Here is a 26,759-nt window from a genome sequence, read left to right as displayed (position 1 = left end):
AGCTTGACAAAAAGTCCAAATTAGTTCTTATGTTGATTTCTCTGTACAAAATGTCTTCTTTTCCTCTGATTGCTTTTACAATTTTCTTTTCATCATCTGTTTTTCAACAGTTTGATTATGATATGGCTTAGTGTGATTTTCTTTGCGTTTATCTTGCCTAGGGTTCATCAAACTTCTTAGATCTATGAGTTTATAATTTTCATCAACTTTGGAAAATGTTCAGTCATTATTTCTTCTAACATTTTTCTGCCTTTTCCTCCCCTGCCTCTTTAGGAAATCCAATTACACGTTAGACCTTTGATATTTTCCCATGAATCACTAAGGCTCTGTTCCTTTGTTTTTTTTTTTAAGACTTTCTTCTCTCTACGCTTTAATTTATAAAGCTCTGTTGCTATGTTTTCACATACGATATTCTTTCATAGTTTAATTTTCGGTTTATAAGTTCATGAATTTTTCAGAAATTGTATTTTCAGTTCTAGAAGTTCCATTTGCTTTGCTTTTCTATTTTCCATTGTGCTTATTATTTTTCTTTAAAACTTTAGCATATTTATAACTGTTTTTCAATCCTTTCTTGGTGATTCTAAAATCTCTGTAATTTCTTGGTCTATTAATATTAGCTGATTCTTCTCCTGATTATAGGCCACAATTTCCTGCTTCTTTATCTAACCTGTCTAGAAATTGTTGATTGGGGCTATACATCATGATTGTTAGTTACATTGTTAAGTGTTTACATTTTGTCTGCCTTTAGTGAGCACGTAAGTTTATTTGGGCAAGCAGTGAACTCTGTAGAGCAGCTTGATCATTCCAAGCCTTTTTTTCCCTTTCTCTTCTAAAACAATTCTGAGGTAAAATTTACATAACAAAAATGCACTTATATTATGCATACAGTTTAGTGAGTTTTGGGAAATGTGTACGCTGATGTAACCCTACTACAATCAAGATACAGTAATTTCCATCACCCAAAAAGTTCTTTTTTTTTTTTTTTTGAGATGGAGTCTCACTCTGTTGCCCATGCTGGAGGGCAGTGGCAAAATCTTGGCTCACTGCAACCTCCGCTTCCCAGGTTCAAGCGATTCTCCTGCCTCAGCCTCCCAAGTAGCTGGGACTACAGGCACCGGCCACCACGCCCAGCTAATTTTTATATTTTTAGTAGGGACAGGGTTTCACCATGTTGGCCAGCCTGGCCTCAAACTTCTGATCTCAAGTGATCCACCCGCCTCAGCCTCCCAAAGTGCTGGGATTACAGGTGTGACCCACTGCGCCCACTCAAAAAGTCCTTTTGCAGTCAGTCCCATTCCTACTACCCCAAGGCAACCACTAATCTGCTTTCTGTCACTATAGATTAGAATTCCCTTTTCTAGAATTTCATATAAATGGAGTCATTCGGTATGTATTCCTTTTATCTGGCTTCTTTTGCTCAGCATACTCAACCATGAGATTCAATCATGTTGTTGCATGTATCAATAGTTTGTTCCTTTTAGCTGCTGACATTTATTCCACTATGTGGACATACTACAATTTGTTTATCCATTCATGTGTTGTTGAACATTTGAACTGTTCCTAGTTTGGGGCAATTACAAATGAAGGTGCTATAAATATTTATGCACACGTCCTTCTATGGCCATGTGCTTTCTCTTGGGTAAATCTCGAGGGGTGAAATTGCTGAGTTGTATGGTACGTTTCATTTTCTTTATAAGAAACTTTCAAACAATTTTCCAAAGTGGTTGTACCATTTTGCATTTTTACCAGCAATGCATAGGAGTTCTACAGTTCATATTCTCTTCTTAGTATTGTTCGTCAATTTTAATTTTAGCCATTCTTGTCTTGTGGGTATATATTGGTATCTCATCATATTTTAATTTGCATTTTCCTGATGAGTAATGATATTGAGCATCTTTTCATGTGCTTACTGGCCATTTGTAAATCTTTTCTGGAGAAATGTCTTCAGATCCTTTGCCAATTTTTAAATTGCATTTTTTTTTCTGAGTTCTAAGAATTCTTTACATATTCTGGTTATAAGCACCTGGTCAGATAGTCATATTTGCAAGTATTTTCTCCCAGTCTGTGACCTATTTCCAGTCAATTTTTGTATATGGCTTCAAGGCTTGTTTTTAAACTTTGTCCTCTTCTCTCTAGAGCTAGATAAAACCTAACATTAAGGCATGATGACTCTTTTGAGGGGTCTACGGATGTCCCAGGTGTTCAACAATGTCTCTCTGCTCTATTTGGAAAGAACTCAAACGTCTCTCCATCCTGGACGTAGTTCCACTTACAGTTCTCTAGCAGTGGTTCTTCAATTTGCTTCCTGTGCCCTATACAACAGATCTGTTCATAAAAAGTCTCGAGGAGACCCCTAAGCTAAGGTGAAGAGCTGTCCTTCTTCATAGCTCTTTTTTCTCTGTACTGTCCCCTGCAAATTCCAACTGCATTGGCCTCCTCAGATGTGTCTTCTCAATGCAGCGAGACTGCTGGGCTTCACTGGGGTTCCTCTTCGCTGCTCTGAGATCTGGAAACTGCCTCCAGCACAATGTTGGAGGGAAGACCATAGGGCTCACCTCATTACTTCTTTTCTCTTAGGCTCACTGTCTTGATGCCTGCTATCTGATATTTGCAAAGTTGTTCTATACATTTTGGCCTGTTTTCTGGTTGCTTATAGAAGATGGGCAAGTTCTATATCTGTTACTCTTTCATGGGCTAAAGCCTCCTCATCCTTTAGCACAGGCTTAAATGTTAAATTTATCCACATAGGAAAGATTCTTCTGGCTTCCAGGACAAGGCCCATGGACTCCAATCTCAAAATGAAAAGCCTTTGGCTTCTTCCCAGTCTGTCTATCACGCCTAGAAAAAAGATTTCAGTGAGGCTCTCAGTCAAAAAAACCAAGCAGGTCAGGGACAGTGGGGACCAAATGGTGTTTAAGACCTCCACATGCAGAGGACAGGAACGTGCACAGGTCAGAGAAGCAGCATTGTGTGTCAAGCAGCACACGTGTATGCTGCACATGGCAGCAGGCAGGCAGAATGGCAGGGGACGCAAGGCCCCACCACTGCAGTGAGGCCCACTGGGTTTGAATTCCAGTTCTGCCACACAGTGATTGTCACATCCTTAGACAGGGGCCTTAACCTCTCAGTGCCTGTTTTCCCAGACGTAAAGTAAGATGATATGAGTACTCGTCTCATAGGGATAATATGAAAAGTAAATGAGTTGACATACGTGAAGCACTTACAACACTTGACACGTAATGAGTACTCTACACATGTGACTCAGTTTCATCACCAGAGAGTTACCAGATCAAAAATTGGCTGTAGGACCTTCACTCTATATTTGTGGCTCCCTTCCAAATGGGGGAGGCTTTCCAAGAAAGACTGAAAACATCTTATATTTACATTGTCTCAAAATATCTCCCTGTAAATCAGTTATTAATTACAAAGGGAAAAACTGTAACTTCACAGTGGAGAGAGCTGGAGGAGCAACCCTATCCCAGTTATCAATGAAATCTTCACCAACACTAGAATCAACTGACACCAGGCACCTCAGGTTACGATGCACTGAGTAGGCCACGGCATCATGTATGCAGGCAGCAGCCTGCCAAAAACATGTAGCCTGAATGTAATCTTGAGAAAATATCAGACAAACCCAATCTGGGACATTTTACAGAATCACTGACCTACACTTCTCAAAAGTGTCAAGGCTAGGAAGGAAAAAGAAAGGCTAAAGAACAATTCCAGACTAAAGGAGACTAAAGCAATGTGGCAATTAAACGTCAAGTGTGCCTCTGGACCAGGAAAAAAAAAGCGATGATAGTAGTCAGGCAATTGATGAAATGTGAACATGGACTGTGCATTGTTAATAACATATTAATGTTAAATTTCCTGAGTTTTGATCATTATACTGTGGTTACATAAAAGAACACCTGTGTCCTTGGAAAATGCATGCTGAAGTATTTAGTAGTTAGAAAAGAAAATAATCCCAGCCTCTTTCCACCTCCCCAGATCTCACTGCTCAGGAGCAAACCTGGACTGGAGGAGCACTTCGCCAGAGCATCATCAGGTGGCACTGTGCGCTAGCACAGCCTGGCTGGTGGACCGGACCCAGGCACAGGCAGAGGCCTATCCTGTACCACACAGACTGGATGTTTGCGGCACAGGAAAAGCTGGGAAAAGGAGGACGGGGGCAGTAAGGCTCAGGAGCCTGGCTGTCCTGCAAGACACAAGGATGCTGCCTTAGACCTACACTAAGAAGGACCACACATGGCACTACAGCAGCTACAGCCAGTGGGAACAAGCACCAAGCAGCTCCCTGGTAGGGCTCAGCAGTTCACATGCCATGGAACATGAGCTAACAAACACTCTGAGACACTGCCTCTCCTACCCACCACCCGCCTCCATGCCCTTATGCCTCACATCACCCCAGACCAAACTTCATCCGTCACCACGTCCACACTAGCCTGGCCTGAGGACCTCCGTGACTGGAAGAATGAGATTTCACTATAAAATGGCTGCATCCAGGATAAGGTCCTGTCTGTAGCAGCAACATTCCAACCCAGCTCATGGTGACCCTACGGCACGTGTGCTGGACATTTCCCTGAAGGTTTTTACCTATTTAGAATATTAGTAAATGATTTATTTAAACACACTGGGAAAAAAATCAATATGTAATCTGCTAAATGGATTAATAGGCAATTTAGCATCCCTGTTTGCTCTAACTTCATATAAAAGAATCAGTTTTTTTTTTTTTTTGCTAGTAATTGATAGGGTTTCTCACAGAAATCTGAAGGTAGAATAAAGCCAGGGCTCTTGACAGAAAAAAAAAACAGTTGAATTTCCCTCCACTATGTCTTTAGGACTGTGACACATGTCCCTCATCTCCAGCCTCTCATGTGCTTCTGAACCCCCTTTTTGCTCCAGGGCTTGGACTGAGGGTCAGGGCATAATGGAATAGCAGACTTGTAACATACAATGGGCTGCCTCAGACACCCCCAAGGGCAAGCCCTGGCAAGTGAAGGGTAGCCACGCCAGTAACACGCTTGCTTCAATGTGCTCTGAGCAAGCCTCCCTGACATATTCCACTGCTCCCCATGCGAAGACTGGATGCACATAAACAGCGTGCAGAGAGCCCTACTTGATGTAACCACCTGCAGATATTTTGCCCAAAACTCCCTACCCAAACAGAAAGTTGCTCTAATGATCCGATGGTGCACACTGCACAGGACTCTGGGCAAAAGGACGCGGCATGCACCGTGTGGCTGTGTTTCAACTATTCCTATAGGACAGTGTCTTATGCTTACATCATTTAAATGCATTGTTACTACCTCATGCCTCTACGTCATTTCACACTATTAAATGAAGATGTCTTCTAACAAAATGGAAAAGCCCACGAAGAACACAGATGAGCTCAAGAGGCCTGGAAAAGGCCATGGACTAGACAAAAGCTTGGCAGAGGAAGCATTTTAAGTAAGATGAATGTATGAAAAAGCAGAGTTGGCCCCGTATGTGTCCTGACTTAACTCTGCATACAAGAAATAAAGAGAAAGCATGAAAGTTGTCGACGCCCATCAATGGTTGGTGATCGGAAAAACCATGAATACACAACATCACATCTTTAAAAGAAGTTTTAAAGCCAAGAAAAACACTGGTTGGGTATCCCCAGCCTCTCCCTCCTTCCTCGTGCCACCCCACCCAATGTCCGCACCATGAAACCTGCTCTCAGTGTGCTCAGCTCACCAGCCTCTGCCTCCTCCTCCCCAAAATGGCTTGAGTGGAACCTGCTTACAGCACAAAATGCCCCTTAGAATGAAGAGGGCACACTAAACCAGAAGATGCAGCAGGAGGGCATGTGATGATCAGATGGGGCTGTAGTAAGTCAACGGAGAAGGCTTCTCATAGGCACTAAGGCGACTTCGATGCATGACAATCCTGCCGTAGTAGGTACAGAATTTTTAGAATGTACCAGCAACTGAACTTCTGTCAGAGATGTTCTGTAGCAAAGCCCAACCCCTCCAAAGCCTGCAACCGTGCTCAGTGGGCGACGGTGGTTCCCAGGGCTTGCCTAACCTGGCATGACGATCTGTGCCCACACCTCGAGAGCTACATATAATCCAGGCTGAAAGTATCTCTACCTTCTCCACATCCGTGTGGATATGGCAGACAATCCATAAAAGCTAGTTAACAATAAGGAGCGGCTTTGTTACTATCCAAATGGAAGGTCTGCACAACCGCACTGCCTAGCTCTACCACTTACCGGCTGTGTGACTTTGAGTGGGTTACCTAATCTCTCTGCGACTCAATCTCCTCATCTATAAGATGGAGATACTATCAGTCCCTACTTCTCAGGCTGTGTGAGGACTAAATGCCCAACCTGGGCGAGCACGGCACGTCTGCCCACATCACCACCGTCTAGCTCAGAAGGCACTGCCAAGAGGACGGGAGCCAGGTGGTTACTGGGTCCCTGTTTCTTCTTCTGTGGCCCCAAAGATAAACAGTGTATGTTTCTCAGGGGCTGCCACATGAGATGTAAAACTGCTTTAAAAGAAAGGTTCTCAAGGAAATAACACAAATGGAGCAAGTAGTATATGCAGACTTGACACCCAATAATTTAATTCATCCTCTTTAAATGCACCCGTAAAAGAGGCCTGAAATGGAATAAGGAAGGCTCTCTGGAAAGCCTCCGAGTACACTGCCTCTTTTTCCTGAGACCCTCTGCCTCTATCCTCTCCAGCGCTGGTCTCTTCTACGTGAACCTATGCTCTTACCACCCGCTCCGTGTCGAGAGCCCTTAGCCTGGTGCTCAGGTGGAGCTTCCTTAGGGACACTTCCTCGAGTCCCCAGGCAGAACCCCTCATTCCCCTCTCCAGTGTGTTCAAGCTTCTACAATCCTCTTCATGCTATACTAGAATTGCCCGCCCGCCTGCCTACAGCCTGTTCCAGCTGTGAGCCCCTCAAGGACTGGGCACCAGTCTCAACTCTTCGTCAAGGAAGCATCCAATAGCGGGCTTGGCACCAAAGTACTTAAGAGATCCTAATAGTCCACTGTTCTTATACTTTGGAAACAACACACTGACCTTCTAATCTGTTCTTCTAGAACAAATATGAGTTTGCTGAGAAATTCACAAACTGAACAGATGCAGTGGTTCTTAAACACGGGCGATTTGGCCCCCCAGGGGACAGCTGGCAATGTCGGGAGACATTTTTGGTTGTCACAATGAGAGATTCTACTGGCATTTAGTGGGTAGAGGCAGGCTGGGGATGCTGTTAAATGCCTTGCAATGCACAGGACAGCCTCCCACAAGAAAGAATTATCTCATCCAAAGTGCCAACAGTGCCAGGCTGAAAAACTCTGGATTCAATGGATAGCTTTCCTAGCAGTGGAGTAATCTAAAAGAGACTCACCAACTGCTTCTATGCATACACAAGGAAAAGGATAATTCTTCTGGGTAAACCTCAAGATTATTAACTACCTTCCTTATAGTCATATGGCAAGCAACAGGGAAACGAACTCCGTGAAACTCAGCATGTAACCTGAAGCCACCCAGAAACCTGCAGACCCTTCCTCACCAGCGAGTAAAGGGACTCCGTGCTCCCTGCTTCTGCTGCTCTGGGGTAGGGCGGGGGTGCCTCCGCCTCAGATGCTAGACCTCAGCCTTGGGGTAGAATCACCACCCTCTGACCAGCCAAGGAAAATCTTCACAAAGGCCCAGAAAAGCAGACCTAGGGTGTGACTCATGTATGCATGAAGTGATTGATGAGTCATTTCAAATTTATATTTTTAATGTTATCAACAGTCATAAAACAATAATGCTTTAAATAAAATTAAATAAAAATAATTATCAAGAAAGAAAATCAGAATTGTTCAGATAGAAAAAAAATGAGGTGAGGTAGCCACAGATACAGAGTAATCAGAAAGTGCACCTGTGTGTAAAGAGGGGTGGAAAAAGCAGGCAGGCACAGAGGAAGTGGCTCAGGGTGTCTGGGGTCCCAGGGACCTGGCTTACATTTCAGTTCTGCACTTACTAACCAGGAGCCCTTGTACAAGGCACTTCACCTGCTCACCGACCGCTTCTGTACAGGGTTCCTGTGAGGGGGCTGGCATGCTGGGAACTCAGTGAAGAGCAGGCTGCAGGAAAGAGGCCGGCTCCAGGGGCCAGCGCCACCACCTACTACCATGGGCCCTGGGCAAAGAAAAGCCAGCCGACTTGAAGCAGGTTCATCACCTGGAAGTGGGGCAGCCCCAGGCACCCACTGCCCTCTCTCTCAGAGCCCACATGGGGGCCCTGCCGGTAAAAACACAAGAAAGGTTAGGTCAAGGAAGATTATTTTGGCCACGAAAGCCACCTGGTTTTGGCACATGCTAATCTGGATTCACACTCACTGTGCTGGCTGGGCTAAAGGTGCTTTTCTTTCTTTCTTTTTTTTCACTGCCATGCACTCTGTGAAGAGGGCTAAAGGTAAAGACATTGTACAAACAAGAAAGAAAGGGAAATGTTTAAACTAATTCAGAAAATAAGTTACTTAAGCACTTGTGAAACATTCTTCAGCCCAACTCATGAATACAAACAATGTAATAACAAGGATGAAGACACACCCCCAAGGAGGGCCTAACATGTGCCTGACACCAACCCAGCTTCCTCAAACACATTCTTTCTCATCTCCATAGCCCCAGAAAAGACGGATTATTATCCACATGTTACTGGGGAAAAAACTGAAGCTTTGAGAAATGCAGAAGTTACTCAGGGGCACCACATGGCAGAGCGAAGCAGACATGGATGCCGGGTCAGGCTGGATCCAGAGCCAGGGATCCCATTATTTTTAACCACTTGTAAAACCCCTTCAACAAATCTTCATGTTTGTGCAAATATACTAACTGCAAAAGACTTTAAACAGATATTAAAGCAGCGGAAGCATGAGAGGCCCCAACAGGGCAACATGTGGCCAATAGAGGTATTTAAAAGTTTAAAAAAATGCATTTGGTAAGTTATTCTACAACTCAGATTGTCCCCTAATTCAGACAACTTCCTCTTGTCCTGATTTTATTCTAAATTAATGAAGTTACATGATAAATCAAGCAGCAGATCATCATTATGGATAAATGCTACCAAATAAATAAACATTTAGAAAACCTGAAAACTTTCTAAAAATGAAAGCTCTAAGACAGCCAGTATGCTAACATTGGCCACAACACCAGCCTGGCATGAAAAAAGGGGCGTTCTTCCTTTGCCCGTGCTGGCACTCCAGAGGGAGGAAAGGACAGCAACATTGATTGAGTTTGTGCTGGGTTCCAGACCCAAAGACAGGCGCCTTCACTCGTGAGCTCCAGTTCCAATTCAGCTGTCACTGTATTCTGTTATTTTACCAGAAGGAGGTGATCACTGGGTGAAAGGCTACTGGGAAACAGAGTATTCACATGATCTCAAAGTATTATCACTGCAGAGATCCCTTATTAATTGCCCAGGGGAAGATGTACCTTTACAAGGGGGAGACTGAGCGGTCTTCCATCCACCATCACCAAGTCATCAACCTTATTAACACTAATAGTGGGGCAGCATGATGTCACATGCCTCCTGGTGGAACGTACATGAAACAGACAGCGCCGCTTATGGCATGTTCTTGCCATAAAACAGGGTATCTGAATCTAATAACTGCTCCAGACCAAACTCAGGAAAACAGGGGTTGGTGAAACAATTCAAACACCACAAGGAAACACCCAGACAACTCCAGAATGTGGGGCACTCCACACAACAAGCAGCCAGGACTCTTCAAAAAGCCAGAAACATTAAAAAAAAAAAGTGTGCATGTATGTGTAGGAGAAGGTTCGTCTAGAAATGAAAGTGACTGAAAACATGACCAAACACAACGTGTGGACCTTGATTGGATCTTAGCTTTTAAAAACTCCAGCTATAAAAGACTTGTGACATTTGGGGAAACGTGACTATGGACTGGATATGAGATGATATCATGGAGTTATTATTAATTCTTTTAAGTGTGATGATGCAATTGTGGTTATGTGGGAGATTGTCCTTACTCTGGGCAGACTTAGCTGAAGTATTTAGCAGTAAAGTGTGATGCTGGTCGCAACTTACCTTCAAATGGCTCAGCCAAAAAAAAAAAAAAAAGAATAAAGAGATAAATGTGACAAAATGTGAACGACTGCTAAATCTAGGTAGAGGGCAGACAGATGTTCAGTGTATCATTTTTCATCTTTTCTATGTTTGACATGTTTAGAGATAAAAACCAGGATGGGGTGGGGAGAGGTGATCGTAGGGAAGGTTGTGCCAACTCAAGTCTGTTCACACAGAGCACATAGGGAGGCCAGTTTACCATGGAGAAAACCCCAGAAACTCTCATTTAAGATATCAAAGCTGAGTGGACTGGTTTGTGATTTTACTTTGGATTGCAGGAAAAAAGCTATCACTTCTCAATGTCAGCAGTGTTTTTGTAAAACATGGACACATTTCTCCCAGCTGGCTAGCCCCCATGTCTATAACAAAAATAGGCAGGCAGATTTATCCAAGCTCTCAAAATGCTTGTTTTATTAAAAACCAATTCTGTCTACACTTCAGCCCAGAACCCTGACTGTGCACGGTGAGGGAGGCTTGAGTTTGCTTTGCATTCACATGTACTGAGAGTAAACACCCCCAAATGCCAACACACACACTGGCCAACACGACCTTTGGCTGACAGCTGGGTGGCTACCCTGTACTGGAACAGTCTGCTGAGCTCCAGGACTGCTCAGCTCTGTTCTGTTGAGACCCTAGCTGGGCAACTTTGTCAAGTCACAGACTATAGACAAAATCACCAAAACGAGGAATTCCTTGGCGGGCCGACTATGACAAAGCCCCCTCGTTTAAAGCATTTCTTTCTATGCAGATACCTAGTAGACACTTCAGAAAACTCTAAGTGGAAAGTATCTTCATAAGCTTGACTCTGAGTATGTTCATCTTTCCTCGCGTGCACAGGGTACCTTAGCTGGAGCCTCTAGGAAGACCGCCAACTCAACAAGGTGGTGCTGACACTGGGACATGTGTGTGTGTGGGTGATGCCTGTAACAGTCTGTATGTTTATGCAGCTTGAAGAATGGGCTACAGGCTGGGCGCGGTGGCTCACGCTTGTAATCCCAGCACTTTGGGAGGCCAAGGCGGGCGGATCACGAGGTCAGGAGATCAAGACCACGGTGAAACCCCGTCTCTACTAAAAATACAAAAAATTCGCCAGGCGTGGTGGCGGGCGCCTGTAGTCCCAGCTACTCAGAAAGGCTGAGGCAGGAGAACGGCGTGAACCCGGGAGGCGGAGCTTGCACTGAGCCGAGATTGCGCCACTGCACTCCAGCCTGGGTGACAGAGCAAGACTCCGTCTCAAAAAAAAAAAAAAAAAAAAAAAAGAATGGGCTACCATGTATGACCTGGCATATACGTTCTCAACTGCCTGGACCAAGAAGGTCTATAAACCCTACACAGTAAGGCAAGAAGTCTATCAAAGCACCAGAATGAGAAATTCTTGCAGAACCAGAATCCTCCCCAGAGACATTAATATATATAAGCAATCTTCCTTCAGGACAAACCTCCCCAGATTAAAAACAAAACAAAACAAACAAAAAAAAACAAGGCAATGTGTAAGTGGAGAAAAAAGTGATTTTTCTGGATAGAAAAAGGAACATAAAGACAGTGGTGTGAGGGGTCACCGAGATCAGGGAGGTGAAGTAAGAAAAATTACCTCACAGCTTGTCTGCAGAGAAGTGGGTTCATTCTACAGTCAGAGCTGGTCCAACAGGAAACAAGAGTGTTGGCCATCAGGACTGGAGAAGCGTTCCAGAAGAGAGGCAGCGAGCCCATTGCCTCGAGGGCCACGGGTACTTGGAAGGGAAAAGATTGTGATCTCAAAAACAGCCCCTCAAAGGATAGCAGCTGTTTAAACTGCTCAGAACAGACTGGTTGGTATTTAAAATATTTGAAGATAACAGAACTGAGGAAGGATGGAGTGGCCTCACCTTAACACACACTAAGACTTCCCTCCCTCAGGGCTGCGAGGGGGACCCTGGTCAGGGGAGCCTGGCCTTCAACAGATGCCCCTCCTGGCAGCTCCACCAGACTGAGAAGGAAGGAGGACTAAAAGCCCAGGACAAAGCCAAATGGCTCGCAGATGTACTTCCTTAAGGCTACCTTGATCTCTTTCCTCTTCCACCTTAGAGATTTCTTCCTCTTCCTAGTAGTTCAAGAAGGAAAAGCCTCGCAGTTCTATTTCAACAGGACCAAGAAATCTGAGAGATAAGAAGGGCCCCACCCTGACTGCATCCCAGTCAGTGGGCTTCTCCTTGTCCAGCTCCCAGAGTGCCATTGCCCTGGCCTGCTCTGTCTGCTTCTAGGTAGGGGGAGGAGGCTCTTGCTCTCACCTCCATTTCTGTGTCGGGGCAGACATAGCTCTAGCCTTTCCAACTCTTCTCCCCATCACTCCTACCCACATCACCCCAGGACCCACCAGCCATTTCCACAAGCTCTGTCCACGTCAAGCCTCACAGTGAACAAGAGACTGCTTTCTAGTCCAATCTCTGCACACAGAAAGTACCAACCACAGTGGGATTTGCACATGTGCTCACGCTGAAGATTAAGTAAAGAAGTGAGTATGTCCCTGAAGACTCCACTCAGAACACATTCAACCTAACACACTTCTCAGCTGCGAGCAACTCTGCCCTGTCATCATCACATTTCCTTCTCTGAATCACAAGTGTCAAACCCTAGGGGATAAGCCGGGCCATCAGCATCAATCGAACCTATGAAACAGCCAGAGCTAGGCTAAGAAACCTCAGGTTAGGGAGTGAAATAAAAATTTAACCTACAGTTCCTTCAGAGAGAAAGGAAGGCTGTCTGGAGGACACAGAAGTAGGAGGGGTATGAAGATCCACTCATCATGTCTTGAAAACACACACGTACAGTACATGCTTGTACACTACAAGCAGCAGATTTTGGCTAAGTTGTCACAAATTATTACTGTGGGTACAAGTGGGTATTTGTTTAGCACAGAAAAAGCAAGGCAAGTTGGAACTAAAAAGGAAAGAAAAAGTGGCAAACATAGACAGCTGGGCACTTGTAAGACTTATCAAGGACAGGCCACCAGAAGAACGCGGTATCCATGATCAGAGCCTCTTCAGGGTTACTTAAAGCCTGAGAGAATTCACTCAAAGAAACCCCAAGTTATAAACAAGCAAGGTGGCCACTCCAGCAACTGGACCCTACAAGACATAGGCACACAGCTGCAAGATCCCTCCTGAGTACCCCAAAGCATACTCTCTGCAGGAACTCTCCACTCTGTCCACACAAGCACAGTGGGGAAGTTTTGAGAACAAGTCATTTTTGGAATTAATGACTCTGCACAGATAGTTATAACCTTTCCTTCCCCCTAAAACGCAGTCACAAGGGCACTCCTAGGCTTACATGCCGAGCAAAACTTCTTGTTACTTTAATAAGGGAAGGATGTACACGATGAAAAACAGAAGCCTCCCCCCCCCGCCCCGCCCCGTCCCCTCAGCAGCACACATGACAACAGGGTGGGGGCTTCCTTCTCTATTCAGCCACTAGGGTGCCCAAGTTTAATGGAAAAGGAAACTTAAAATATAAAGAATAAAAGTGGAAAGGGTACAGCCAGGGGAAGCTATAGATGCGGCTTATTAGGAAAGCTTGGGACAGAGATGGAGCAGGTGGGCCTGTTCCGGAAGAAACGAGAGGAAGGGGATCTGGGGAAGAAGGCAGACTGGGTGGGTCCTGCCCTGACAAAAGGGAAACTAAAGCTGAGGAAGAAGGGCCACGGAAAGGGACGCGGGTACTGGGAAACGGAAGGCATGGCCCTAACACTCCAGGTGTTGAGAGGGATGCAAAGTAGCAGGATTTAAATGTGAACGGAGAAGGTAAATCCTTGAAGAGTGAAGGGGCAGAAAAGAGCTCAGCATCGCACTGGGGATTGAGGGATGTGGGTTCTGAGCACGAAGAGCCCCTGAGAAGGGGCGGACAAGGGGATGTCACCCTTGGGGGTCATGACTCCAGGCTGGGAAGTGGGGTAACAATTCGAGATGGTAAGGTGGGAGGTAGGCGAGTTTTAGACTGGCGTCTCAAAGGACTGACGTTTAAAGTGGAAAGGGGAAGGGTCACTCCTGGCTGGAGGCCACAGCGAGGGGCTCGGGCTACCCCTAGTGCAGGAATACCCAGACTTGGTTTGCGGGGGAGGAGGAATTCGGGTCCCAAGGCCTGAACTCTCCGCACAGGAGGGGCCCCCAGGGGGGCCGGGCCGCGGCTGCCGCTCAGGGCCTCCGAGGGGCGGGGGTCCCAGACTCACGCATTAACGTGCTGAAGGCCACGACGCCGAGCAGCCCCTGCAGGAAGATGCCGAAGCTGTGCATGAGCGCGCCGCTCTCGCAGCGGCCCGCCCCGGACGCGACTGTGGAGGGTGGCCCGCCTGGCAGTCCCCGGCTCGCGTTCCCGGCGGGGCTCTGCATGGCAGGCCTCGCGGGAGGGGCGCGAGGGCCCAGGGCCCGCCCGGCCTCGCTGCCTGCCGGCGAAGCGCCGCCAAACCCGCGCCTGGAGCCCGAGCCCAAGCCCGAGCCGGTACCTCCGCCCGGCCTCCGACTCCGCGCCGCGCGTAACCCGACGTCTGAGATCGCAGTGCCTGATTGGCGCAGCCAAGGTTGGGGCGGGCCTCGGCCGCGGCAGCTCTCCCCCCCCCCGAGGGGCGGGGCTCCGGCCGGGCCAGGGGGCGGGGTCACAGGTCGCACTCCCCTCTCCAACCCCGCCACGCCCGCAGGTAGACAGGCCAGGTGAGCCGGGCACCGCAGACCGGAATGAGAGCCTGGGAATCACGAGCTCCAGGTCCGGAGGTAGGAGCTGGGACGGCCTGTAGTCAAATTATTTTTCCCTCTAAGGCAAATCCCTATATCCTGGAGAATGTATTAACATTCCTGAATTCCACCCTCAGAGATCCTGATTCAGTAGTTCTGGGGTGGGGCCCGAGAGTTTGCAGCCTGGATTATTCTGAAGCAAGTGAATAAGGAAAACAACCTAAGACTGCGCACAGGAGTCTTCCTTCCAACCCAGACATTTGAGTCTTTTTCCTACTTCCCTAGCTAAAGGTTTATCAAGGCCCCAAGTCTATTTTCTTTTTTCATAGACATAATTTAAATGGTCACCTGAATCCAATCACTTTCATTTTGAAATATACCAGGTTTCACACTGAAAACCTGACGTGCACATGTCCCACTTTATTCACTTGGGGAGCACAACTACCTTCAGAGTGTAAAAGACAAATGGTTGGTATTTTCCAGGCTCCAACAGCCCCCTGCACACACACACTCCCACCTAACCCTTTCCAACTTCTCAGAACCTGGGCTCTGCCTTTAACAAGACCCTGAGTCCCCATTCTCTCATCCATTCTCCCAGCCCAATCTGGGCTCTCTCTGGATACCCTCTTGTTGGTGTTCTAGAGCCCCTGACCTTCCTGCTGCAGAATGTCAGTGAACACATGGTGTGAGTCCAGTTGACACTGAGCTACATGCTTTCAACAGTAAATATCATCTCTAGGAAAAAGGTTCCTATTAAGTAGCCCCCCAAATTCCAATTACCTAAGAGGGTTAAATGCTACCTAAAAGCTTTCTTGGTGAACAGGAATATTAACCTGATTAGAGAATAAAAATGCAATTCTCCAGCCTTCTCTTACATTTTCACTCCTCTGTGCCTTTATGTAGCATTCTAGCTGCATGGATGCCATTCCCTTTTCCCTGCTCCATGAACTGCTCCTCATGCGTCAAAGCCTTTCTGACCTCCCTCTCCCTCTTGCTCTCACATTACCTTGTGTGTACTGTTCCACCAAAACTTTTCAGACTGCTAAATTTGACAGCTGTACACATGTCTCTCACCCACAGCTAAGTGTGAGCCTCCTGAGGGCAGGAATTATTTTTATTTACCCTTCAATTCAAATTCAATATAGTGCCTGGTACACAGAACATGCGACAAAATGCTTAATTTAAATGGAATTTTAATTTATAAAATTTTAAACTCTCCATAAGTACTGGCCATGGGCAAATACAGAAAATCAGATTAAGAAAATAAATGGATAAGGGAAAATTAAAATTGCATGACTGTCTTTTAGTCTAAGAGGGATCTTATGAGGATGCGCAACAGTTAACAGTACATGTTTAGAGAGAATCAAACAAGAGGCTGCGTCTTAAAGCAGAAGAGACTGTGGTTGGGCATAAGGAGACTATTGATTGCTTGAAGACACAGACAGCTCAAGGAAAACTGGACACAGAGCTGAAAAGTGATGTTTTTGACAAAGAATTGTTCTGCACATCCAGCTGTGGAGGAATCCTTAAGGCTCACAGAGGAACAAACCAGAAGCAGTCTTCAGAGATCAGGGGCAGAATCCCCAATGCCAGGAGCAAGGTTGCTGTGGGGAAATTCTACTCTTCCTATCTTTCCTGAACTGGAATTAAAAAGCACCTAAATCCAGAAGGTAAAGGATGAGACAGCAAGAGAGGGGGAAGAATTCTGGAGTTTTATTAAAGTAGGAAGGAACTTCTCATCCATTTGGAAATGATTCTCTGAGGTCTCGCTGGAAAGTTTTTTAAAAAATTTACTCTGGCCAAAATGCCTTCCTTGCTGTCAAATCAGCACAAAGTTAAGGTTAAACATAGCTTAAGACCTGTTTTCTTTAGTTTTCTCACAACCACTTAAAACTTTCACAACGTACCACCAGTTTATATACAATCATATTTACAAAAAAACACACAAAGTATTAATCCAAAATAGTTTTTTTAATCCTTTGAAGTTATACCATCAAACTTGATGGGAGTTATTTTAATAGGTATTCTTGTGCATACTTCTTAAGTGTACTTTTATCTTCAATGCATAACTTTTGAAATTAAGAGGAAAAACAGCAAGCAGGAAGGATACAATGCAATAAGTATTTGATTTTGTTCTAAATGAGCAGCTTAAAAAAAAAAAGGTAAAATACATTAAACAAAGTGCATCAGTTCCAACAAGTTAGTATTAAAAAGAGGCCTAAGGACAGTGCTGGAACCAGCCGAGTCCCTCCCTGGCAGGCCTCTGATTGTCTTCAGAGAATATTTAATGAAAAAAAAAAAAAAAAAAAGAAGAAGAAAGGGAGGGGAAAAGAAATGAGCACTTAAAATCTCAAGAGAAACATTCAAACTACCTTCTCCAGAGATTCTTGCAAAAGGAGCTAACGGGCTGCCCAACTTTAACTTTGCCTAAGCTTTGTAACCTCCCTCAATCATCTGCTTTGTGACTTGATTTGCCCTAAAAGCCTACCCTCATCCTTCCAGCACTTTTGTCCACCTCCATTCTGCCAAGCTAGGTATGCAGTTAGATTGAATAAACCATGTAGAAACCCTCAGGCCTGAGTTTCCACACATCCTGAGAACAGGCACCCCCATCAGCAAATGGTGGCACCATTTCACTAGAAGGCACCATTTGCCTCCAGAAATAATGGGAGACCCTTGCCTCCCACAGATCAGGGTCCGTGCTTTTCTGCTGGTGTTGGAGACTTATCTGGCAAGGCTGTGGCTTGCTTCTCTCTTAAAACAGTCCTTTGTGATAGGCCATAGCACCAGGACAGACCCAATGGTGTATTAAGTCAAAAAAGACACAAGAAGAGGGAGTTTTAGGCCTACATCTCTATCTCCCCAACTCTCCACTCCTGGTTTTGCTGGTTCTTGTGAAAATCTCAGGCTTCTTAAACACCATACCCAAGAAAATGACTCTGCAGTGCATTTGCTGCCCACCACCTTTTACACCTCCCCATAAAGCTGCCCTCAGAAACAAGGCTACCTGTGTGGTCTGGGACAAGTACTGAAAAAACACCCCTGGAACCACCCTTGGAGTGGGCCTGGAACCAGATCCACTTGGACTGAGCATTGAATTTAAAACTTATGCCCAAATGCTAAGTCATAGGTAGCTTGTTTGAATAAATTCAAGTTTCCAAAGTATGCACATTCTCACATAAGGGGTGGGAGTCATCAAAACTCACTAGTAAAACATCTAAAGTGAACAAAGTCAAGGAAGAATTATAATCGCGGGAAAGTAACATTTCTTTTTGGTTTTGCAGGAGGCTCTCTGTCCCACGATTTCTGAGTCAGCACCATGACAAACATATGGTTGCTTACAGTGGACCCAGGAGCAAGGAAATCCAAGCTTGAAAAGGGGGCATCTGGTCCCCACCAAGATTTATACTTCATTTTTTGTAGTGATGCCTTCTTCTCATTTAGCTTCATAAGGCCAACAGATTTCCTACTGATAACACAGAACACTTTTGAACTGGTGTGTGCACACACAGGGCACATCCTCAATACACAGGATCAGAGTTCAAATCCAGGGTGTGTTCCACTGTTGATCAATTAAGCCAGTAAATGGTGTCTCAAACAGAACAATCTTTGGTGATATAGGTGCCAAGTAAATATAATTGCCTGTGATAGTTTTCCCAAATGTTCCCATCTAGATCGACTGATGTTCTATGTGTCCCTCAGAAACACTTTTTGGCTTGAGAGAGGGAAATGATTCTGAGTCCCACCCTACCTAAGGCCTCCTAAAGCTTTTAAATTGTATTCAGGTACCACATTAGTGACTGAATTGGTACTAGAGAGCGAGTAAAATGTATCCAGGTCCTCTGGAAGCTAAGGTCCAATGTCTTCTCTCTCACAGTGAGAATATTTTACTTCCAGGAGAAAAGGCATATTAAGGCTAAGTTCTGAATTAGTTTTCTATGTTTGCTTCTACCATAAGTCAATAAATATTTACCAAGAAGCTCATCTTTTCCAGAGATTAGTAAGTACCCTTCCCTGACCTCACATATCTATAACATAGATAAATGCTAGGAGCCACCTGCATTGCTGAACAAAGGCAGATAGGGTGCAAGCTTCCATAAATGCATTCCCTGCGTTAGCCACTTCAACTCTGCTTCAAATGAGAAGGATGAAGATGATTTACAAAGGAAAACAGTGTAGTCCCCAGAAGCCCTCAAAATCTAGTCAAAATGTCACAGAAAAATCTGCATGTGCAGCAAAAAGGTTGCCCTAGCACACTAATGTAGCAGTAATAGTCTAATACTGGTCAGCCAGCTTTTCAAGGTCCAGGAGGATGAAATAGTCCATTAACCTGTTTTCTAAACTTGTCAATTCAGGGTAAAAAATGGGTCATGAAAAATTTTCTGACCTCAGGCAGGCTGTGGGCCCAGCTGCAGGTGAAATCCAGACAAATGCAGTCCCTTCACAATGTAACTGTTACACATTTAAGAAGTTAGTCTCTCTAAAAAACAAAGTTCTTGCACCTGTATGCAACATACCAACATTTTACCCCAACATGGTAAGGCTTGAAATCTGTTTCAGCATCACAGTAACCAGAACATCATTGTTATCCAGCCCAGTCCCAGTAGCTTTGTGAGGTAAATTAAGTCCAAATTTTAAGTTAAAAAAGTGCCCTGTGCTAAATTCCCAATTATCCTCGCTTACATAATATACGGGAGTCGGGGCTGGTGATATAATTCTTTATGCAATTACCTAATAAACTATGCCTTAATAGGAGAATGCAAGAAATATTAAGGGAAACTCAACTTACTTGACCATTTAGAGTCAGCCTTTCTCTAGGAGAAGGCTGAGCCTGAATAATCATGATATAAACGAGCCTGTTGGGCTCTGACTCTACCCAGATCAGAGACTACTTAGGGCTGTATGTTTCGCCCTTCGGGGCCTTCATCGACCCTCACCTGTGAAGGGAGATGATTCTTAATTCTGTGGTTTCTGGAGAAGTCAAAAGAGACAAAATAAAGCATTCATTGTTCTTGTGTTTGGTAAATTCCCTCTTATAGGAAATATATTTCACTTTCCTAAATAAGATAATAACACAAGGCCCTAAACATTAATTCCAGAAATTCTGTCCCATTGTTCTTCCTCAAGGGGCCCTCTTTTCCTTAGTACCTTGACTGAACTCTCAGGAAATTTCATTAAGCAAGATTACCATCGCTACGCACCAAAAGCTTAATGTTTAATGCTAATTATTCCCTAGCATTCCCTATATATGCTTCTCTTCCAGACACAGAATTAAATCTTTAAAAACTGGATCTCTTAAGTTTCAAACATATTAATTTTTACTTAAATGAAGCTTCTACCCAGATAGATCTGGTAGGAACCTAAGCGAAGAGTTAATGATTTAATGTATGATTTAGTTGCAGGGCTTGAGTTAAGTTGGTTTATGAATTACCCAATGAAGAGCGGCTCCAGATTATTTGCCAATGTCCACAAAAATAGGTTGGGTTGGTGGGGAATAGGAAAAAAAAATCACAATCAGTTAAAATTTGCTGTAATATTTTCTTATATTTATAGAGCTGTTTAGAATTCACCCAGTTTGCAGGAGTAAAACATTTTCAAATCTTGAGGAAGAATGATTGGGTTATAAATTTGCAGGTGATTAGGATAAAAAACCATTCAGCAGAGCAAACCATTTAAGGGAGACAACCTATGTATGTTTTTCCTCACTCCTCATGACTAGAATAGTGCAGCAAACACTATTATTCTATAATAGCTAGCAATGGAATCATGAGTGAAAATTCACCTGGAGTTTCATGTTAACTTGAGCTGGGCTAAAAGACACACTTAAAAGAATACTGAGTTGTTTAAATGGGAATCCTCGGACTAAAGATTATATTCAATTTAAAGGGTTAGCTGAAAAAAGTCTAAGTGTGGCTAGGCAAAGAGGTTTCCAGGATCCTTAACCACGTCTCAGTATTTATCCTGCCACTGAGGACGCTGCTACAGAAACTCCATGCTCTGTGTTACCCTCCAAAACATGTTTTCTGTGCTGTGCTTCTACAGTGGAGACACCTGGAAAGTAGGACAAATGGGCTTCGCTGTGGGTCCATGGAACACCTACTGATTTTCACCCAAAGTAAAGACCATAGAAATGAAACAGAGGTAGACAAACAACTGTAGAGAAAAGTAAACACAAAATAAAAGTCACCGAAGTCCCTCTGAGAATGAATAGGAAGAGGGCAATTAAACAGAAATACTAACAGTCTTGGTGATGTTACTTAACACAGGCAGCCCAGGCTGGGTCAAGATGGAGAACAGTAACAGCAGAGTTCTCAGATCAGGTCAGTTAAGGAACTGGTGTAAGTGCCTCATACAATGTTTTTAAGAAAGCAAACAGTTTTCCCCCCCTCCAAATTCTGTCATAATTTTAGTGTTCATGTAGCTTAAAAATGGCATCATACAAAAAACCTCATACATGGCTGTAAGCTCAATTATCAACAGAGGTAGTAAACAAAGGAACTCCTAAGAATCGATTTTAAAATGATCAAAGTGTGACTATACATTCAAAACCCTAGAGCCACATAATCATCCCCAAAATGAACTGTTTTAATTTTAAAAAGCTTAAAAACACAATGACAATGAAGCACTGATATGCCTTAGGAACAGTCCCAAATCAGTGCTGACTTAAAGCTAGGTCCTCTCTTTCCAAGAAAAAGAAAGCAGAGAACAAAGTTCAATCTACAATGGGAGGGAACAGAATGAAAACAACCAAAAGGGTGCTTTCCAGCAGCCTAGGTTATTCTTTGTTTTCAGGCCACACCACTGGAAATGCTTTTCTTCTTATATAAGTCTTTTCCTCACAACCTTTATTTTTTTAAAACTGCCATCTGCTGAATAAGAGATGTCCACATTTCCACCAGCAGGTGATCCGCTTCTGTGCACAGTTTTTGCTTCCTCACTGTGAGTCCTCCTTCCCCGAAAGTGCAAAGAGAGCAAGCTGATACCTGCAGGCCCCAGAGCCCCAGGACTATTCCAGCTCCACTTATAAAGCAGGGTGAAGGATTTGCTGCATTTGTGCTTCAAAGATCCAGCTCACTTTGGTTGTCCTTCTCAGTTGGCAAACTGCTCATAAAAAGCAAACTTGATCCTCTCTATGTGATGGCAAAGTTTGATGGCAGGGCCCAATTTTAAGTCCATGCATTCTTGAACAGTGGGAAGGGTAAGGAGCAACAGGGCCTGCCCATCAATTTCCTGTTAAAGCATAAAAGACAAATTATCTGTGATGTGCACATGAAAGGCAGCTTGATCATGACAGCCTCTCCTCACATTAGCTTTGTCAAAACTGGAATCCCTATGCTTTCCTTTCCTTACTTTTTCATCTTAGGTATCACATACTTCCTTTTAAGTGACTCCACAGTCTTCCATACTAATGAAGCTTCAGAATTAATAAAGTTTTACTGAGGACAATAAAGTTTTACCAAGGACAATAAAGTTTTACCAAGGATAAAAATCCATTCCAGAGTCTCTGCCCCATAGAAATTTAGTAAACTGACTAGCCCTGTAACTGGCAACTAATTGTGCCATCTTTTTAGAGGGTTCCTTCTAAATCTGAAACAAAGGATTAACTATCAACTTCAATGTTTTCCTACTCTGTAACATTCATAAAAACCCGATAAGCTCTTGAACCTCCCTAATTTTCTAAACAAAACTTATTTCAATGTTTAAGGCCACTGACTGTGTTTCAGCAAGCTTGCCTTAAAACTTATCGCCACTCTAGAGCCTAATGTGACAGATGCTATTTTTTTTAAACAAGCAAATCATTATTGTTGAAAAGATGTGGACAATTAAGCATGGTATGCTTGATATTGGAGGGATGGAATCAAATTCTTAGGAAAAATTGGAATGCAATGATAATCTCCTTCTACTATGAAGCAAGTCTGATGAATAACTTTTTATCATCTTTGATTCCTAAAAATGGAATTAAGACAATTCTTTTCTTTTGGATCAAAACATTTTTCCTAAAACTTGTAAATAAATTGTTGACTATTACATCCATAATTTATTGCTAAAGAGACATTACTAAAAATTATAGGTATCTGTGATTACCTGGTCTAGGAATATTCTTGCTAATGGAGCACAGTCAGTGGATCTGATGAACCGCACAACGTCTGCCACACTCCACTTCAAGGGGTTACTGTCCAGGTGAAGCCTTTCAGCAACTTCGATCCTTATTTCCTTCATTCCCCACAACACAATCAAACCAGTGTTAAGCCTATTTTATTCTAAAAAAGTCTCTCTACCTAAAATCATAATCTTTCAAGACATGATTTAAAGTGGTCTTAGGACATGATTTCTCCCAGCAAAGATGGCAAAGACCTATGTGCATCAGGTACTCAGAAAATGTCTTTTATAATACGAAGTATCAATGGGAAAGAATTTATCTCAAAGTTTCAGCACAGATAATTTAGACAATTTAACTAAGAAAAATAGGGTGCTGAAGAGAAGGGGATGATCATTCCATTGAGAGAAGGCTTAACTAAATAAACTACCAGGAGGAATCTTTACTGCTTCTGTTCATGGAATATTCTTAAAAAGCAATCTAGTTTTTGAACACTAAATTGTTCTTTAGTGTTATATATATGTTATAAAATGTTCATATGTATATAGTAAATATACTAAACCAAATGGCTTAACCAGAATCAAAAGGATAACTTTTTTCTACAAAACCATATATATTATGAAACATATTAAAAAGGCAGTTTTCCCAAAAATAAATGACAAGCTACAAATAAGCTAGCAATGGAGCTTTTTTTTTTTTTGTTAAAACAAGCAGCTACTCTGAGAGAGACTTTCCCCCATAAGTAGATGATCTCAACTAATCCTTGAAACACATGTAAATCACTGCATTTGGGGTCACTTTACAAGAGACCCTGGAAATTCTACATAAGTCTGTATTGAAAGAAGTAGAATGCCAATATCACTAATAATCATATTCCAAACGGAAATTTTAGAAAGAAATAAAAAAGAAACTATTTTTTAAATGGTACCTTTGGTGAAGGAGGTTTATTTTCATCATCAGAAAATGAAAAGGTGCGAAGCTCCCTTTTTCTCCTTTGTCTATCTGGAGGCAGCGATGTGGATATCTCACTTTGGGTGGGAGAAGAGGAGCATGACTTTTTTTCTGACATTTCTGATTCTTCCTGTAGCTCATCCTGCTGCTCGGATGTACTGCCTTCACTTAGGGAATCATCATCCCCTTCATCTGGGTCATCCTCATCTTCACCCCCACTTCCCTGCAGGAAAAGGAGAGAAGTCTCATTGACATTCAGGACATCAATCCCAGGTTTCATATGATTTAAAAAAAATAATAAAGAAAGAAAAGAAATTCAGGACAAACCAGTTCTTGGGCCACAAAACCATCTTCTATTGGCCAGAGATCTGAGTTAGAAAGACCTGCAGGTATTCTGTGTCCATACTATAAAGCAGTGGTCACTTGGCTTCAAGACATTACAGGCACATCACAGATCTCCTACCTGGGGAGAGCCCGCTGGGGTATTATCAACAGATGCAGAGGAGCGTTTCTTCTTATGAACAAAAACATTTTTCCGCCTCTTTCTCCTCTTACTGGCTTTTTTCAGGGCACAAGCTAAGTTACTATGCCCACCAGGTGGCCTCCCAATTCTTTTATTTTTCTTCTTTCCGTAATAGTGTGCTAAATGCGGATGACAAAGAAAAATGAAGTAGCTTCATTATTTTTGTGTACCTCAAAACCACAAGAGATTTTATTAGCATAGCAAAAAACAGGTACATTGTATTTGATTGGGGTTTAGATTCCATAGAGTGGAATAAACAGATCTGAAGTGCACGGTTTGACTAGTACTGAATGATCCCTCCATATCAAAGTATATAGAACATCTTCAACCCAGAAAGCTCCCATGGTCCCTTCCCAGTCAGTACCCCTTACTAGAAGCAGCCACTATTCTAAACACTATCACTATAGATTAGCTTTGCCTCTATGGAACCACACAGTAAGCACTTTTTTGTGTGTGACTTCTTTTTTTTTTTTTTTTTTTTTGAGATGGAGTCTTGCTGTGTCGCCAGGCTGGAGTGGAGTGGCACAATCACGGCTCACTGCAACCTCTGCCTCCCAGGTTCAAGCAATTCATCTGCCTCAGCCTCCTGAGTAGCTGGGATTACAGGCACAGACCACCATGCCTGGCTAATTTTTGTACTTTTAGTAGAGACAGGGTTTCACCATGTTAGCCAGGATGGTTTCAATCTCTTGACCTCATGATCTGCCCGCCTCGGCCTCCCAAAGTGCTGGGATTACAGGCATGAGCCACCATGTCCAGCCATGTGTGACTTCTTTTACTAGGCATAATGTTTTTGAGTCATGTGTTTTATTATATGTTTCTTTTTTATTTGGATATGTGGTTGTACCAGTGCTATTTGTTAAAAAGAATTTCCTTTCTCCCTTAAATTTCTTCATCTCTCTTGTTGAAAATCATTTAACCATGTTAAGTTTGGCTCTATTTCTGGACCCTGTGGTCTGTCCCATTGTTCTATTTGACTATTCTTTTTTTTTTTTTTTTTTTTTTGAGACAGAGTCTGTCACCCAGGCTGGAGTGCAGTGGCGCAATCTTGGCTCACTGTAACCTCCACCACCTGGGTTCATGTGATTCTCCTGCCTCAGCCTCTTGAGTAGCTGGGACTACAGGCGTCTGCCACCACACGCCCAGCTAATTTTTGTATTTTCACTAGAGACAGGGTTTCACCATGTTGGTCAGGCTGGTCTTGAACTCCTGACCTCAGGTGATCAGCCCGCCTCGGCCTCCCAAAGTGCTGGGACTACAGGTGTGAGCCACCGCACCTGGCTTGACTATTCTTTAATGCCACACTCTTTTGATTATTATAACTTTATGGTTAAAAAAAGAGAGAGAGTAAGTCTTCCAACTTTATTCTTTTTTCCAAATTGTTTCAGCTATTCTAGATCCTCTGCATTTTCATATAAATTTTAGAATATACATTCCAGAAATGAAACATACATATTCTAGCTGAGTTATGTATTAAAGTAATACCAAAATATAATAAAATTTTATGAAAAAAATTGAAATTTTCTAAAGGATATGAATCCGTTTGACATCATTCAAATTACTAACTGGGAAAAATTATAACTGTCCTTCTAAATTCTAGGCTAATTTCAACTATATTATTATGAAAGATAAATTCAAACAAAAGGCACAATAAAATCCACATATCTTCCCTTCACATATCTTTCTTCAGAGTAGTGTACTTATATGAATAGTATTTTTCACTCAGCTCCTAATCATTGCAGTTTCCTAAACTAAGTGCTGAGTCTGATACAAGAGGCTAAGATAATTCCTACTCTTAAGGAGTTTACAATCCAATAAATATAAGTAGAAACTAGAAGGTTAGACTTACAAGATTTTATAATTTAAATACTGATTAGAAAGCTCATCATACTAAGTATGGACCTTGGATCAAAGCATCAGTGGCATCTGGGAACTTGTTGGAAATGCAGATAGATACTCAGGACCCAGATACCCACAGACCTGATACATCAGAAGCTCCATTTTAACAAGATCCTTCAGTGATCTGTATGCACTATAGTTTAAGAGGCACAGATCCCTAAAAGAAATCTTTCCATTTTAACAAGGTAAAAATCCTTCTTTGTATTGATTCTCCCAAGTGACATAGGGCTTGTAGGATTTAAGGAAAGGTAGGATCAGAATTTTGTCGTTGGGTGGCAATGCCTTGACAAGGCTCCAAATTGTAAATTTCATCCTATGTGACCCCTGCCCCAGTTTCTCAAAGGAGAAGATAAGCAAGGACAGCGAATAGGTGCTATGACAGTTCAAGGTGAGGTTGCAACTACCTCCTCTCCTATTTCCACCTCCCCAACTACTGTAGCTTCATTGCTTCTCTTCAGAGACACTAAGCAAGCTTC

At 43.2% G+C, this 26,759-nt stretch overlaps 2 protein-coding genes across 6 annotated transcripts in view; both read right to left on the bottom strand.

Moving 5' to 3' along the window:
- Nucleotides 1-14,602, bottom strand: part of STIMATE (STIM activating enhancer) — a 61,137-nt gene extending 46,535 nt beyond the window's left edge. Inside the window, exon 1 of the mRNA XM_032161304.2 lies at nucleotides 14,314-14,602. Within this exon, the coding sequence (XP_032017195.1) occupies nucleotides 14,314-14,473 (160 nt within the window). The 5' untranslated portion in view covers nucleotides 14,474-14,602. The remainder of the gene's footprint in view (nucleotides 1-14,313) is intronic.
- A 1,383-nt stretch (nucleotides 14,603-15,985) lies between these two features.
- The window catches only part of SFMBT1 (Scm like with four mbt domains 1), a 156,566-nt gene continuing 145,792 nt past the window's right edge, over nucleotides 15,986-26,759 (bottom strand). For all 5 annotated transcript variants that reach the window (XM_058442976.1, XM_058442975.1, XM_058442974.1 and 2 more), the window contains exons 18-21: nucleotides 24,325-24,503; nucleotides 23,839-24,084; nucleotides 22,898-23,026; nucleotides 15,986-22,042 (exon numbers count right to left, since the gene is read on the bottom strand). In XM_058442976.1, the coding sequence (XP_058298959.1) occupies nucleotides 21,902-22,042; nucleotides 22,898-23,026; nucleotides 23,839-24,084; nucleotides 24,325-24,503 (695 nt within the window). In that variant the 3' untranslated portion in view covers nucleotides 15,986-21,901. The remainder of the gene's footprint in view (nucleotides 22,043-22,897; nucleotides 23,027-23,838; nucleotides 24,085-24,324; nucleotides 24,504-26,759) is intronic.

The sequence above is a fragment of the Hylobates moloch genome, unplaced genomic scaffold (assembly GCF_009828535.3).
Source record: "Hylobates moloch isolate HMO894 unplaced genomic scaffold, HMol_V3 SCAFFOLD_8, whole genome shotgun sequence".
NCBI classification, from domain to species: Eukaryota; Metazoa; Chordata; class Mammalia; order Primates; family Hylobatidae; genus Hylobates; species Hylobates moloch.
Note: the sequence above shows the minus strand (reverse complement) of the source record. Positions and strands in the feature narration are given on the sequence as shown.